We start from the raw sequence: 16,065 nt of genomic DNA, 5'->3' as shown, positions 1-16,065 counted from the left end.
CTCTCATGATGATGAAGAAGAAGAAGTTTAAGTTTAAGGTGGACTTCGGGCTCGAGGAGCTCTCCTCAGTGCCCTTCGTCAACGGTGTCCTTTTCTGCAAAATGCGGCTGCTGGACGGCGGCAGCTTCACCGCCGAGTCCCCCAGGTAACGCGCCTCCCGGGCCGCTGCGCCCGCGCCTGCCCTGCAGGGGGCTGGGTGGAGGGACGGCGTCCCCTTCCTCCGCGCGTTCGCTCCAGGAGGGCGGCCAGCCTGGTGCGCGAGCTTCATTCTCTGGGGACCTGGCTGAAATCGGTCAGGAATGTATTGCTCTGCACAGAGTGCTTCGCAAAAAAAATGGGTGCACCTCGGCTGGGCTGGGCGCCTGCTCTTCTAATTCCAGACGGTTCCTGGTGTCTGCTCTTCCTTCGTAAATTCTCTAGGAATGGGAGCAACGGCCCGAAGAAACAGGATGGTTTCTCTTAAGACGTTTCCATACTTGTGAAATGCAAAGTGGAACTTGGGCTGTTGAAACAATAGCAAAAATAACCTAAACTGCTTGAGTTGCAAGAGCACCGGCTCTGAACAGAAGCCTGTGTTAGCCTAACTGCTTCTCCCTGGTTGGTGGCTCAGGGACTCGGGAGCCCAGGTGTAGGCCTGGTCAGGCTCGACTTGAGTCAGGTGTACCTGGCAGAGGGGACAACGGCCTGTACCACATCGGGGAGCTGCGTCTCCAGTTATGCGCTGACACTCACTGAATTAACCCACCTTGAGGTGGCCGCTAGTGGCACTCAGTGTGGAGGACTTAGAACCAGGAGAGCCCAGACTCTGCCCTCATTTTCAAATGAGCCCCCGGGCACTCAGAGTGGTTGGCAGGTTGCAGAATGAAGTCAGGGGTCGTGGTGTTCCTTGAGCGATTTCAGAGCTATTCGTAGGTTGATAGATTTACCCTAAATTGTTTCTTAAGAAAATAGAAAATTTACAGCATTTAAAAAAATGAACTTTGAAGTTCCTGAGATCAAGGGAAAGAGTTAATAAAGCTGCTTTTGCCTAAACTTACTTTTATTTTTAACCTAAAAATATTCTGCTTTTCATTTTTTTTCTGTCATCCTTATTAATAATGTAAAGGAAATAATGTGAACGGATTGTGGGATTGGGGCCAGAGATTTGCCCACGGGGGCGTTACTGAAGCCTATGGAAGCCAGAAATTGTGATGTCTAGTTGGCTGAAGCCAAAGATGTAGGAAACACTATTGATTCTCAAAATTAAAATAGGTCAGGGAGCATAGTTTTTAAAATTAAAATTGTGTCGACAAATCTGTGGCTATTCAGCTAATTAATTATATTATGGTCATTTTTTTTGAGTTCAGAATTAGTGCTTGATTTCGTCCATTCCTTTTAGATACATTCAGTATGCATTAATAATTCAGAACTATAGCAATGTACTAGTTTAAAAACAGTCAACTACTGAAGTGTATCTATTACCATCATTTTTAACACAGGTAAGAGAGCAGTGTAACTTAGAATGATGCAGCAATATTGTACCAACTGTTAAGGTGTTGAAATGCCAAAGCCAATTCTTGAATGTCCTGAAGGTGCAAGTGACAGCCTTACTCATCCTTACCCTGTTTTGCTGCAGGGTCCCAACCGGGACTTCTGGCACTTTGACCAGCTCTCTGGGCCAGTGGTGACACCTGGTGGTCAGGGTTCTTCCCTACCACCTCCTTTCTCCCTAAGGTCATTGACTTGGCTTGCTTCTCAGTAAGTGATTCAGGTGTTGGGGCAATCATTTGTTCTGCAGGTATAGATAGGTGGGGCCCTTTAAATATCTTATTTAATTCTTAGAGAATTAAATGAGATAGGGATGCCCATTGTATGGATGAATAAACTGAAACTCAGAAAGCATAACTAACTTTCACAAGATCCCCACATTTGGTAAGAGAAATGCCAAGATTCTGATACCAGGTCTGTCTTACAGATTGATACAAAATAAAAGAGAACATAAGCAATGGGCATAATTTGATTTATGATTTTCAAGAGTTGGAAAGCAAAAAGCAGAATATCCTGGGTTAAACTTACCCTGTTCTCTTCCAACTAAATTTTTACTTTAATCAAAGTCAGTAAGGTTAAAAATAATGCTCTTTATAACCAAACAAAAAAATATGTATACATAATATAGTTTAGAGAGAAATGATTCATAATAAGGAGCCAGTGCTTATTAGGTAGAAGTAGTTGGTATAAAGCTAAGAGCAAGGGTTTGGAATGAGCTATATCTGAGCCTAAATCCTTGCTTGCCATGGTAAACCTGACTGGGTTACTTAGACTCTCAAAGCTTCTATCTATAAAATAGAAACCATTACTAATCCTTGTGAGGATTTAATAAGATGATATACCTGAAACAGCTACCCCAGTGCTCTGGTACTCAGTTGTCATTCAGAGAGAAGACAAGGAGCTTGTTGTCCAAAAGTATTTACTTCCTTTAGATGTTATACTTAGTTCCTTTATCCTGACAACTCCGGAAGTTTTGGTTTGGGGGGAAGACCTCATTATGCAAAGAAAAAAGAAAGAAAACCTGAAATACCTAAAGGATGTAAATTATTTAAAAATTGTGTAACTTTTAATTCTTGGGTGCCAGTCTGGGCAGTGCATCTCTAATTAAATGCTAGATTTTAGTACTTTAAAAAAAATCATTTTTGTGCCTCTTATAAATCAAATATAGTTAATTGTAATATTTCTCCCATAAAAATATGAAATTAACTACATAGAAAAGATTTAACATAGCAGGCCCAAGACTGCTTTCCTTAGAAAGACCTGCTTACCATGTTTGTGCTGGCATCTGGAAACTCAAATAGTCAATAGCTCCCTATACTGATATAAAACTTTAGCATGGCCCCCCGTGCCACCCTGAAAACACACTATAAACAGGGTGATTTGTGCTAAATACTGTCTGGGAGTCTGGAATTTTGGTCTGTGCCAGGCAGAGGGTGCCTATGTGATCAGCCCTTAAAAAAAAAAAAAAATTAGGCGCTATGTCTCTGTGTTGGTAGACAACATGTGTTGTCAGAGTTTGGTGCTGGAGAAAGTGCGTTCTCGGTGACTCCACTGGGAGAATACTCTTAGAAGCTTGCATTTGGTTTCTCAGGACTTTGCACCATGCACCTTTTCCCTTTGCTGATTCTGCTTTGTATCCTTTCGCTGTAATAAATCTTAGACATGAATACAACTATGTGCTGAGTCCCGTGAGTCCTCCTAATGGATCACTGAACCTGGGGGTGGTCTTGGGAACTCCCAATGCATGAACTTACGTAAAATAATAATTAATTTTGTTAAAGAAAAGCCTTAGAGGTACATAGCTAATTATAAATATATTTGGCTTTATACACAAGTGTAAGATGCAACTCATTCATTGTTCACCAAATGTTGAGGATTTACCAGATTTCTAACTGGTAGGGCTGTAAGAAGTACACCAAATATAAAGGGACATAAGAGAATTACCTCAACTTAAATAATTTAGATCCTAGATGTATAACTGCTTGACAGTAGGAGACAGTATGATTTAGTGCCTAATCAATGAGTCAGACAATATGTGAGTGTTGATGATATTCTGAAGATAAAGGATTTATTTACAGCCGTAATGGTTACTGAGAACCTTATTAGCTTTCAGTTGAGCATGCTGGGAGGATGAATTTGTATTGACAAGGAAGCCAGGATGGGAAAACAGCTTGAGCGAGTCATCAATAGAAATTGGTGAGATCAGCCTGATTGCGGAGAGAGTTCACATTGAACAGAAGCAGAAGATAAAGACTTTGGCCTTTATAATGAGTTTTCTTTCCACTGCTCATAGGATAAGAGTTAATCTAAGATTTTTACAGTAAATTGTAATATGATTAAAGTGGTATTTAAGCTGGCTGGTGGGCTAATGCTCTTTGGATTCAAGTTGGGGATAGATTAGAAATGGGGAGAAAAATTCGGAGTCTATTAAAATAAGCCAGGCAGGAGCTAATAAGAATGTGAACTTGGAGGTCTCTCATGTAAGTGACTAATGAAATGAAAAAATGCTATGACAAATGCTTTGATGACATAACAGTAAAGAAGTCAAGAAGAATCTTTGTTTTGTTTTGCTTTGTTGAGGGGACTGTAGCATGGGGAGGATGCAAGGTGGTAAGTTGTACGCTAACATGCTACACAGAGGTGACAGAGAACAGAGACATTGATTGTGTATTTCTTAGATACTGGTCTGTGGAAAGTAGTGCTTACTGAACTTTTCATCTAGGATTTTTTTATACCATTATGCCCCTTTAAAGATTATTAAAATGATCAGATTTTACATATCATAGTCAAAAATACATTGTACAATTATAGGAAACTGGTCTAATTATTGCCTAATAATATATTTTTTGAAGACTTTTCAAAGACAGAGTGTTACATTACTTAAATCTTTCCAGAGCACCTTCCTTCGTAAACACATCTAAATCACTTTTGAGGTTCATTAAGGTTGTCAAAACAGGTTAATTTCTGGCTTTAATAAAAGGAATAATAAGAAATATTTCCTGTATTTTGGGGGATTCCCAAGTTTATCTTATATCGATCATCTTTTTTGGTGCCCATAGCTAAATACTAAGTTTCACATGGGCTTGTGACAGAAAACCATGTGAATTCAGGGAGTGTCTGGGAAGCTAATGAGCACATCTGTGTATTGGATCTTTTACTTTGTAAACAAGCCTAAGGGATTTCTTCTCATTGTCCAGAGTATGTCTTCATGTTTTCAAGATTTTAGTTCACTGCACATTGTGTACTTCCTTTTAGTAACCTTTTTCCTTGCAAAAGTAATATAGATTCATGTGGAAAACTTAGAAAATAGAAAAAGAAAAAGAACAAAAATTATGTAGAAACAAACCAACTAGAGATAATAACTGTTACTGTTATTGGTGTATAATGTAGGAGCCTTTATTGGTACACACACACACACACACACACACACACACTTTTTTTAAACCAGAGCGGGATCACAGTCTTCCATGGTTTTTTTTCACTTAACATATCTTCCCATATCATTAAATATTCAATTACAAAATTATTTTTAATAGATGCATACCATTCAATTGAAAGGATTTCCATAGTTAATTGAATCAAGCCTCTTGAAATTGTCTTTCTCTATGCTTTCTTTTTTATTAATACTTTTATAAACAAATTACAATGAGCATCCTTATAGCCAAATTTTGTGGACATTCATTATTATTTATTTAGGATTAACTCTTAGAAATGGAATTATCGAGTCAAAGTGCTTTTGGATTTTTAAGGCTTTTGATATATATTATCAACTTAACCTTCAGTACATTAAATTGAGTTTTTAGAATGAAAAAAATCACCAACAAGTAACAAATATGAAAAATAACCAGTATTAGAAAGTGCTGTTTGACCATATGGCCCAGAGTTCTTTATACCCTGACCAGAAATGGTGTCATCTGTTCACATTATTGTAATCCCTATAATAATGGTAGCTAACATTTACTGAGTACTTTTTCCATGTGCCAAAAACTTCTCTAAGCTGTTACATCCTCAACATAATCCTAGGAGGAAGGTACTATTCTTACATTACTGCTGTTATTACTCCCATTTTATGCCTGAGGAAACAAGCATAAAGAGGTGCTGAAAAGTCACACAGCTAGTCAGTGCCAGGGCTAGGAGTCGATCAGGCTCCAGGGTGTAGTCTTTAATCACTGAACTCTGCTGCCTCTTAGATTTTGTTTTCTCATTGTTCTGTTTTAAAAGAATAGTAGATATATATATATATATATATATCATCTACTATATATATAGTAGATGATATATATATAGTAGATGATATATATATATAAATATATATAGTAGGAGTTTTTCTAAATGCCAGTCTCAGAAAACTGATTCCACTACGTGACACCACTAAATAGGGCATGAGACCTGGCCCCTTTAGATTTGCCCCAAGGTCATATTGTATGTGAAAGATAAGAGACATAGTGGTCATGCATATACTTTCTTTTCCTAAAGTATGACTTTCTGGCAGTAGGTCCTCAAAATTCAGTCTCATTAGTGGATAGTTATACCTTGTAAAAATATTAATGCCATTTTACATCAGTAAGTAATATTCACTATTGTATCACTAAGCCTTGTACAGTAGACAGTTTATGAATATTTGTTGAAGGAATCCGGATTTATGGAGAAAGGATCTGTTGTAGCTTTGCTAAGGATTACAAATACACAGAAATCTTCAAATTAAATATATAGGGAAGTCATATAGGGAAGTATATGCTGTTCTATGTACACAGCTTATAAAGAATTAATGTTCAATTTAGAATATCAGCCTTTGAGCGATATTATCAGATAGAGATCCAGGGAAGTATATTAAGATTCTGAGGAATCTTGAATTATGTCAGTAACAGGGTCTGGGCGAGTCTCAAGAGAGAAGATGATGGTATTCAAATACTAAAAAATGAACTTGTATATATATTTTGTATTCCTAATTTTATTTAATTCTTACAAAATCCCTTTTATTTAGAGATGTTACATCCTATTGAGTTATGATATATGTCAGGTGCTGTAATACATATATTAAAAAAAAAAAAAGTGGCTTAAACAAGATAGAAGTTATTTCACTCTTGTGTAAAGTCCAAGCTAGTGTGGTGGCTGTGCTCTGTCAGGTTGTCAGCGGCCCTGACTCTTTCTTTATCTTGCTGCTCTGTCATGCCCAGGGTATTGTTCTCATCCACAGGGACTAAGTTGGCTCACCCCACATCCGAATTCCAGCCACTGGGAAGGAGGAAAGGGGAAGGGGAGGTCCCATTCGCTCACAGCCTACTGACCAGAATTTAAGCACAAGGCCATTGCCAGCCCCAAGGAAGACTGAGAAATTTAGTCTTTCCTGGGTGCCCATGTGCCCCGCAAAAGATTAAATTACAATAAAGAAAAGGAGAGGACAGATATCAGAGGACAGTTTGCCTGCCACACCTCTCATTTAGAGATGAGAAAGTTGATCCTCAGAAAAGCAACATAATTTGTTCAAGGCCACACATCAATAAATGAAAGATATTTGAAAGACTGCCCCATAAGGAGGGAATAGCCTTCTGCCAGGTATGTCAGAAGACAGAACTATAACCAGTGGAAAGATGTTAAAGAAAGCATGCTTCTATGCTGTATAATATTTATATACAACATTTGATATAACATTTAGAAGAGTACAATAGTGTATAGGCTACCTTGGTATCTTGTTCAATTCTCAGGAATGTTATCCTTCGTTAGAAAGATAGGTGACTTTAAGGCCTTTTCTAATTCTAAGATTCTATGATCAAGCTTTCAGTCTTATTTCCTAATATTGGCGTATGCTGGAAACACTATGAGTATAATGGTGGGCTACTGCTGCCACATAAAGAAAGGGGAGACAGGGATCATTTCAAGGAGTCTGAACTTGCTTTGATACTGTAGTATCAAAGCAAGTGACTTCTATAATCTTAGTAAGTTGGCTTAGGGCTGAAATTTAAGGAAATTCTTATCTGATGACCTTAACTTTCTCAGTAGCAAGCAAGAAAGGTGGAGTAAGGGACATGAGGATAATGACAACCGATCAGAAAAGCTTACGTAAGGAATGGGAGAGGACGCTGACCAAAGATAAGTTGAAAAGGCTCAACTGAAATTTAAAACATAAATTTTAGTGATGGCAATGTGCATGTTCATGCATTTTTCTTGAGTGGTGCTCATAGATTTGAGATGGGAAAACATAGATGGTAGGATTGATTCAGGTTTAGAAGTTTGTAGGTGTGTGGAAAGGCCAAAGGGATGAGGGAATTAAGTATTGGTGAGAAAGAAATTTAAGGACTCAGTCATGGAGTCGACACTTCGTAAGGAGAAACCAGGCCAGGAAGATAAATCAGGAAAATATAGAATCGTTGGAAGATGAAGGCCTCAGTGATTGTAAAGAAAGGTAGGAGTGGAAGGAATGAGGCTATGGCAGATTCGGTGGGGTAGGAGGTGTGCTCAGAGAGTAGGATATTAAAACTTGAGATTCCTTCAGTAGAGCAGTCTGGAGAGCTGGCAAAGTCCAGGTTGTGGGTGTCACTGAAGTCATGTGAAGATAGCATAGGGCAAAGAATTCTGAGTTTAGGGTGTTAGTTATTTGCATGGTGTAAAATAGCCAGTGCGATTGCAGGTGTTGGGGTGAAAAGAGAGAGAACAGGTACGTCAATGTGACATTAACTAGGAGAGGAAGCGTGTCATATAGCCAGATATTGTGTGTCTCAAGCTTTTAAGCCTCAAGCTTGTAAATGGAAGAGTTACAGCCTACACGTGGCGCTGAGGAGTTAGAAAAATGCTAGCCCTGCCTCCTGTAGAAGATGAGGTGGAGAACAAACATCATCTACGCTACAGGGCTTTAATACAAGTAGTGCCCTCCTAAAATAGCCAGGTTTCTGTTAGGCATTAAGCAGAGTCTTAAGTGAAGAGGTTGAGAATGTAAGAGTGTTTTAACCCTGAAACCAAGGTTTCAGGTGATATGGTAGAATGAGTTGGGAAAGAGAGCAGCAATGGAATGATGAATCAGAGTGAGGAGGCGTAGAACAGTAGGAAAGAGCAGACTGGGTTATTCTGGCAGAAGAGGTGACCAGGACTTTCATTGCTGTCTTTTCATGCGATTGCCCACACACACACCTGCCCCACCATCAACATCCCACACCAGAATGGCACATTCATTACCACTGATGAATCCATATTGACACGTCATTGTCACTCAGAGTCCGTGGTTTGTTTTAGGGTTCACTCTTGGTGTTCTATATCCTGTGGGATTTGACAAATGTATAACAACCTGTAATCTACCATTATAGTATCATGCAAAATAGTTTCGGTACTCTAAAAATCTTCCGCGTGCCTGTTTATCCCTCTCTCCTCCTAACCTTAGGCAACCACTAATCTTTTTACTGTCTGCATAGTTTTGCCTTTTCCAGAATGTCGTGCAGTTGGAATCATGCAGTGGGGAGCCACCTTCAGACTTAGTAGTTCACTTAGTAATATGCATTTAAGGTTCTTCCATGCTTTCATGGCTTGATAGCTCGTTTCTTTTTAGCACTAAATGGTATTCTGTTGTCTGAATGTATCAGAATTTATCCATTCACCTACCATTCACTGAATGATTACATTCACAGGAGTAGCTAGAGTGGTCAAATTCGTAGGGACATAACATGGAATGGTGGTCGCCAGGGGCTGAGGAGAGGGAGGAATGGGTACAGAGTTTCATTGTCACAAGATGAAGAGTTCTTAGAGATTTGGTGCACAATATGAGTGTACTTAAGACTACTGAACTGTTCATGTAAAAAGATTAGTATTGTAAATGTTATGTGTATTTCACCATGATTTTAAAAAGTAAATTTTTCAGCACCCCCCAAAAAAATGTTTATTAGGCCAGGCCAATTATTTACGTGTTAGCATTTTCAAGTAAAGCAGATGGAGTAGTATTAAAGAGAAATTTTTTTTCTGAACTTTGTGACTTAGGGATATTTTGTCATGAGTTTTCTTCAATAGAACTGATGTATTTATTCAGTCATTCTACCAACTAATATGATTTAATAAAGTATAGACATTAGATTTATGCAGTAATTTTTATTTGACAATTTTAGGAAAGTTTCCCCCCTTTGTTTTCCTGTTTGTGTTTCTGCTTATCTAAGCCATTATTTTTGCTTTGTTATATAAGTCTTGAGATATATCTTATTTGTTGCTCATCAACAGATATCAGCATTTATTGATATTTTAAGTTTATCTTTTATTAAGTATATTACCTGCAGTTAAGTTTATTCTGTAAAATACCATGTATGATGTTTACTTTCATCTTTTGCATGAGCCCTTTTCATCACACAAATGATATATTCTTCATAATAATCATTACTGTAAACATAGGTATAAAATATCTTTAGCACTGCAGTTTAGTGGGAGATACTGACACATATTGTTAAATGCAATATAGGGCAGAGTGCGTGACAAAGGCTACAGTAAATTTACAAATAAAGTTGTATGGCAGTTCAAAGGAAGAAGGGAGCTGTTGATTCTGACTGAGAAAGTAGGGAAGACTCCTTAGAAGATCTGGCATGTGAGATAAGCTTTGAAAGATTAGTAAGATTTAACCAGTAGTAGGGATATGGGGTGATAGAATATCAGATGTTTTGACTCTAATAACATTTTGACTTGTGTTTACTATTAAAAACCATTTTAAAGAGTGGTACATCCGTACTGAATCTTCATCAAGAAAACATTTTCTAGTTATATACAACATTTGGTATAACATTTAAAAGAGTACAATAGTGTATAGGCTACCTTGGTATCTTGTTCAATTCTCAGGAATGTTATCCTTCGTTAGAAAGATAGGTGACTTTAAGGCCTTTTCTAATTCTAAGATTCTATGATCAAGCTTTCAGTCTTATTTCCTAATATTGGCGTATGCTGGAAACACTATGAGTATAATGGTGGGCTACTGCTGCCACATAAAGAAAGGGGAGACAGGGATCATTTCAAGGATCATTTGATACTGTAGTATCAAAGCAAGTGACTTCTATAATCTTAGTAAGTTGGCTTAGGGCTGAAATTTAAGGAAATTCTTATCTGATGACCTTAACTTTCTCAGTAGCAAGTAAGAAAGGTAGAGTAAGGGACATGAGGATAATGACAACCATCAGAAAAGTTTACGTAAGGAATGGGAGAGGACGCTGACCAAAGATAAGTTGAAAAGGCTCAACTGAAATTTAAAACATAAATTTTAGTGATGGCAATGTGCATGTTCATGCATTTTTCTTGAGTGGTGCTCATAGATTTGAGATGGGAAAACATAGATGGTAGGATTGATTCAGGTTTAGAAGTTTGTAGGTGTGTGGAAAGGCCAAAGGGATGAGGGAATTAAGTATTGGTGAGAAAGAAATTTAAGGACTCAGTCATGGAATCGACACTTCATAAGGAGAAACCAGGCCAGGAAGATAAATCAGGAAAATATAGAATCGTTGGAAGATGAAGGCCTCAGTGATTGTAAAGAAAGGTAGGAGTGGAAGGAATGAGGCTATGGCAGATTCGGTGGGGTAGGAGATGTGCTCAGAGAGTAGGATATTAAAACTTGAGATTCCTTCAGTAGAGCAGTCTGGAGAGCTGGCAAAGTCCAGGATGTGGGTGTCACTGAAGTCATGTGAAGATAGCATAGGGCAAAGAATTCTGAGTTTAGGGTGTTAGTTATTTGCATGGTGTAAAATAGCCAGTGCGATTGCAGGTGTTGGGGTGAAAAGAGAGAGAACAGGTACGTCAATGTGACATTAACTAGGAGAGGAAGCGTGTCATATAGCCAGATATTGTGTGTCTCAAGCTTTTAAGCCTCAAGCTTGTAAATGGAAGAGTTACAGCCTACACGTGGCGCTGAGGAGTTAGAAAAATGCTAGCCCTGCCTCCTGTAGAAGATGAGGTGGAGAACAAACATCATCTACGCTACAGGGCTTTAATACAAGTAGTGCCCTCCTAAAATAGCCAGGTTTCTGTTAGGCATTAAGCAGAGTCTTAAGTGAAGAGGTTGAGAATGTAAGAGTGTTTTAACCCTGAAACCAAGGTTTCAGGTGATATGGTAGAATGAGTTGGGAAAGAGAGCAGCAATGGAATGATGAATCAGAGTGAGGAGGCGTAGAACAGTAGGAAAGAGCAGACTGGGTTATTCTGGCAGAAGAGGTGACCAGGACTTTCATTGCTGTCTTTTCATGCGATTGCCCACACACACACCTGCCCCACCATCAACATCCCACACCAGAATGGCACATTCATTACCACTGATGAATCCATATTGACACGTCATTGTCACTCAGAGTCCGTGGTTTGTTTTAGGGTTCACTCTTGGTGTTCTATATCCTGTGGGATTTGACAAATGTATAACAACCTGTAATCTACCATTATAGTATCATGCAAAATAGTTTCGGTACTCTAAAAATCTTCCGCGTGCCTGTTTATCCCTCTCTCCTCCTAACCTTAGGCAACCACTAATCTTTTTACTGTCTGCATAGTTTTGCCTTTTCCAGAATGTCGTGCAGTTGGAATCATGCAGTGGGGAGCCACCTTCAGACTTAGTAGTTCACTTAGTAATATGCATTTAAGGTTCTTCCATGCTTTCATGGCTTGATAGCTCGTTTCTTTTTAGCACTAAATGGTATTCTGTTGTCTGAATGTATCAGAATTTATCCATTCACCTACCATTCACTGAATGATTACATTCACAGGAGTAGCTAGAGTGGTCAAATTCGTAGGGACATAACATGGAATGGTGGTCGCCAGGGGCTGAGGAGAGGGAGGAATGGGTACAGAGTTTCATTGTCACAAGATGAAGAGTTCTTAGAGATTTGGTGCACAATATGAGTGTACTTAAGACTACTGAACTGTTCATGTAAAAAGATTAGTATTGTAAATGTTATGTGTATTTCACCATGATTTTAAAAAGTAAATTTTTCAGCACCCCCCAAAAAAATGTTTATTAGGCCAGGCCAATTATTTACGTGTTAGCATTTTCAAGTAAAGCAGATGGAGTAGTATTAAAGAGAAATTTTTTTTCTGAACTTTGTGACTTAGGGATATTTTGTCATGAGTTTTCTTCAATAGAACTGATGTATTTATTCAGTCATTCTACCAACTAATATGATTTAATAAAGTATAGACATTAGATTTATGCAGTAATTTTTATTTGACAATTTTAGGAAAGTTTCCCCCCTTTGTTTTCCTGTTTGTGTTTCTGCTTATCTAAGCCATTATTTTTGCTTTGTTATATAAGTCTTGAGATATATCTTATTTGTTGCTCATCAACAGATATCAGCATTTATTGATATTTTAAGTTTATCTTTTATTAAGTATATTACCTGCAGTTAAGTTTATTCTGTAAAATACCATGTATGATGTTTACTTTCATCTTTTGCATGAGCCCTTTTCATCACACAAATGATATATTCTTCATAATAATCATTACTGTAAACATAGGTATAAAATATCTTTAGCACTGCAGTTTAGTGGGAGATACTGACACATATTGTTAAATGCAATATAGGGCAGAGTGCGTGACAAAGGCTACAGTAAATTTACAAATAAAGTTGTATGGCAGTTCAAAGGAAGAAGGGAGCTGTTGATTCTGACTGAGAAAGTAGGGAAGACTCCTTAGAAGATCTGGCATGTGAGATAAGCTTTGAAAGATTAGTAAGATTTAACCAGTAGTAGGGATATGGGGTGATAGAATATCAGATGTTTTGACTCTAATAACATTTTGACTTGTGTTTACTATTAAAAACCATTTTAAAGAGTGGTACATCCGTACTGAATCTTCATCAAGAAAACATTTTCTAGTGTAACCACTTTGAAAAGCAGACTGGCATTTCCTCAGAGATTAGAGTTACCACATGATGCAGCAACTCTACTAATATACCCCAGAGAAATGAAAACATGTCAACACAAAAACTTGTACAGGCGTTATTCATAGTAGCCAAAACAAAAAACAAAAAACAAATGTCTGTCGAATGATGAATGGATAAGTAAAATGTGGGCCATCCATACAATTGAATGTTATTCAGCAAAAAAAAAAAAAAACAAACAAAAAACGAAGTACTGACGTATGCTGCAACATCAGTGAAACTTGAAAACTGTGCTGAGTCACAGAAGCCAGTCTTAAAGAGACCACATGTTTTGATTCAATTTATATGAAATGTCCAAAATAGGCAAAACCTATAAAGACAGAAAGGAGGTTAGTGGTTGCCTAGAGCTGAGGGTTTAGAGGGAAATGGAGCGTGACTACTGATGAGTGTGAGGTTTCTTTTGAAGATGATGAAAGTGTTATAAAATTGATTGTGGTGGTGATTTTACACTGCATATATACTAAAACCATTGAATTATACAATTTACATGGGTGAATTGTGTAGTATGTGAATTCTATATCAATAAGGCTGTTTTAAAAAGCATTTCCTGACAAAACCCCATTAAGCCAATCTAATTAATAAGTTGCTATACAGAACTTTTATTTAACAAATATCTTTTGAATGTCTACTATGTGCCAGAACTACTCTAGACAATTGAATCATTTCTGTTATTTTTCACTTTAATTTTTATTTTATGAAACTATTTTCCTTGGTATTTATTGTCTTCTCTGTTTATTTTACAATGAACATGAGTTATAAAACACATGTGTAGATTATAATGTCTATCTTAATTTGTACTAATCTGACATAATCTTCATAGGCTATTATTTTTATCAAGTCCAGTTTTTCAGGATCGGATTTTACATTCTGTTATTTTACATTCTTTTAAATTCTATTAAGAAGTCTTAATTTTGTGGCAGTTTATAGTCAAGAGCAATATTTGCCACGTGTTATTTTAGTCAATGAGTTACTTTAGCCAATTTTTTATTATTGCTACCAATAATATTCAATATAGTTAGTTAAAAGACTTGTAGAATTTTACTTAGCTAATCCAAGAGAGAATTTTGAGCATTGTCCTCCAGCTCTGTGTTATGGTTTTTGGAGCAAAGATCTTCAGGGTCAAAATGTTCTGCGTTGAGTAGGAGAAAAACAGACTTGATAAACAGGAGCATAGAACCATAAAAGTGGACAGTGCTGAGAACATGCTGGCCAAGCAGCAGAGCGGAACAGAGAATGGGGACTGTAGTGAAGAGCAAGACTGTGTTGGGGGCTAGATTTTGCCAGGCCTTGGATGCCATTCTGTGAAGACCGGATTTTATTCTGTGGGCAGTATGACCTTGAACCTGCCCTCCCCTTTTTTTCTGATTCTAATATTAATTCAAGATCATTATAAAAATTTTGGAAAATACATAAAATTACAAAGAAGAAAATGTTACCTATCAGACACAATAACTTAACAGTTGGAAATAAAGCTTTCCACTTTCTTCCAGTTCATTTTTCACATGTTGGAGCCAAATAACATAATATTTTATCCTGTTTTTTTTTAACTGAATATTAATGATAGTATAAGCATTTTCCATGTTATTAAGTATTTTAGTATGTTATTCAAATAGTGGCATATGTAATATTCTTTATCACTGGACTGTAAATTAAGTAACAATTCTTCTGTTTTTGGATATTCCTATTGTTTCCCATTTATTCCTTCTCTTGCCTATACTGAGCTCTTTCCTATGAACATTTGAATGTGAGGTGCAAACAAGGTCTGCGATGATGTATTGTAGGCAGCAGAGAGTTTATGTCTGAAACTTGGCAGGGTAGTCAGGACTGCATACCTAGATTTTAAAGTAATCCTCAAGAACAAGATAATTAAAGCCAGAGAGCACATAGAATAAAACACAAGGGCCAGAGGATAGAACCTTGGTAGAAAAAGACCTAATTACGGAAAATGAGACCAAAACACTGAAGAAGAATGTGGCATCCCAGAAGCTGAGGACAGAGTTGAGAGGACAGTATTATCTCTGTCTTAGTGTGGAGAGAGGGAGTAGTATAAGAGCCGCTTTCTTAATTTGACAATGAGCAAGTCTTTGGTGAAGTTTTTTTTATCATTGAGGCAAAATTGGCATATATAACATATTAGTTTCAGATGTACATAATGATTCAATATTTAATATTGTGGGAAATGATCACAATAAATCTTATTAATGTAAGTCACTATACATAGTTACAAAATACTTTTTTCTTGTGATGAGGACTTTTAAGAACTACTCTCTTAGCAACTTTCAAATAAGCAGCATTATTAACTATGGTCACCATGCTATACATCGCATCCCCATGATGTATGTTCATTTTGTAACTGGAAGTTTGTACCTTTTGACTCCCTTTACCCATTTACAACACACCAATCTCCACCTCTGGCAACCACCAATCTGTTCTCTGTATCTATGAGCTTGGATGTTATTTTTGTTTGGTTTTGTTTTATTTTTTAAGATTCCACATATAAGTGAGATTATACAGTATTTGTCTTTCTCTAAATTATTTCACTTAGCATAATGCCCTTAAGGTCCATCCATGTCATTGCAAATGGCAAGATTTCCTTCTTCATAGCTGAATAATATTCTGTTTTGTGTGTGTGTGTGTGTGCACGTACACATTTTCTTCCTAC

At 37.3% G+C, this 16,065-nt stretch overlaps 1 protein-coding gene across 1 annotated transcript in view; it reads left to right on the top strand.

The window, feature by feature from the left end:
• Positions 1-5: 5 nt before the first annotated feature.
• Positions 6-16,065, top strand: part of FAM102B (family with sequence similarity 102 member B) — a 61,880-nt gene continuing 45,820 nt past the window's right edge. Inside the window, exon 1 of the mRNA XM_011368120.2 lies at positions 6-145. Coding sequence (XP_011366422.1) covers positions 6-145 — 140 coding nt within the window. The remainder of the gene's footprint in view (positions 146-16,065) is intronic.

Source organism: Pteropus vampyrus, unplaced genomic scaffold (assembly GCF_000151845.1).
Source record: "Pteropus vampyrus isolate Shadow unplaced genomic scaffold, Pvam_2.0 Scaffold6, whole genome shotgun sequence".
Classification (NCBI taxonomy): domain Eukaryota; kingdom Metazoa; phylum Chordata; class Mammalia; order Chiroptera; family Pteropodidae; genus Pteropus; species Pteropus vampyrus.
This window is presented reverse-complemented; position numbering and strand designations above follow the sequence as displayed.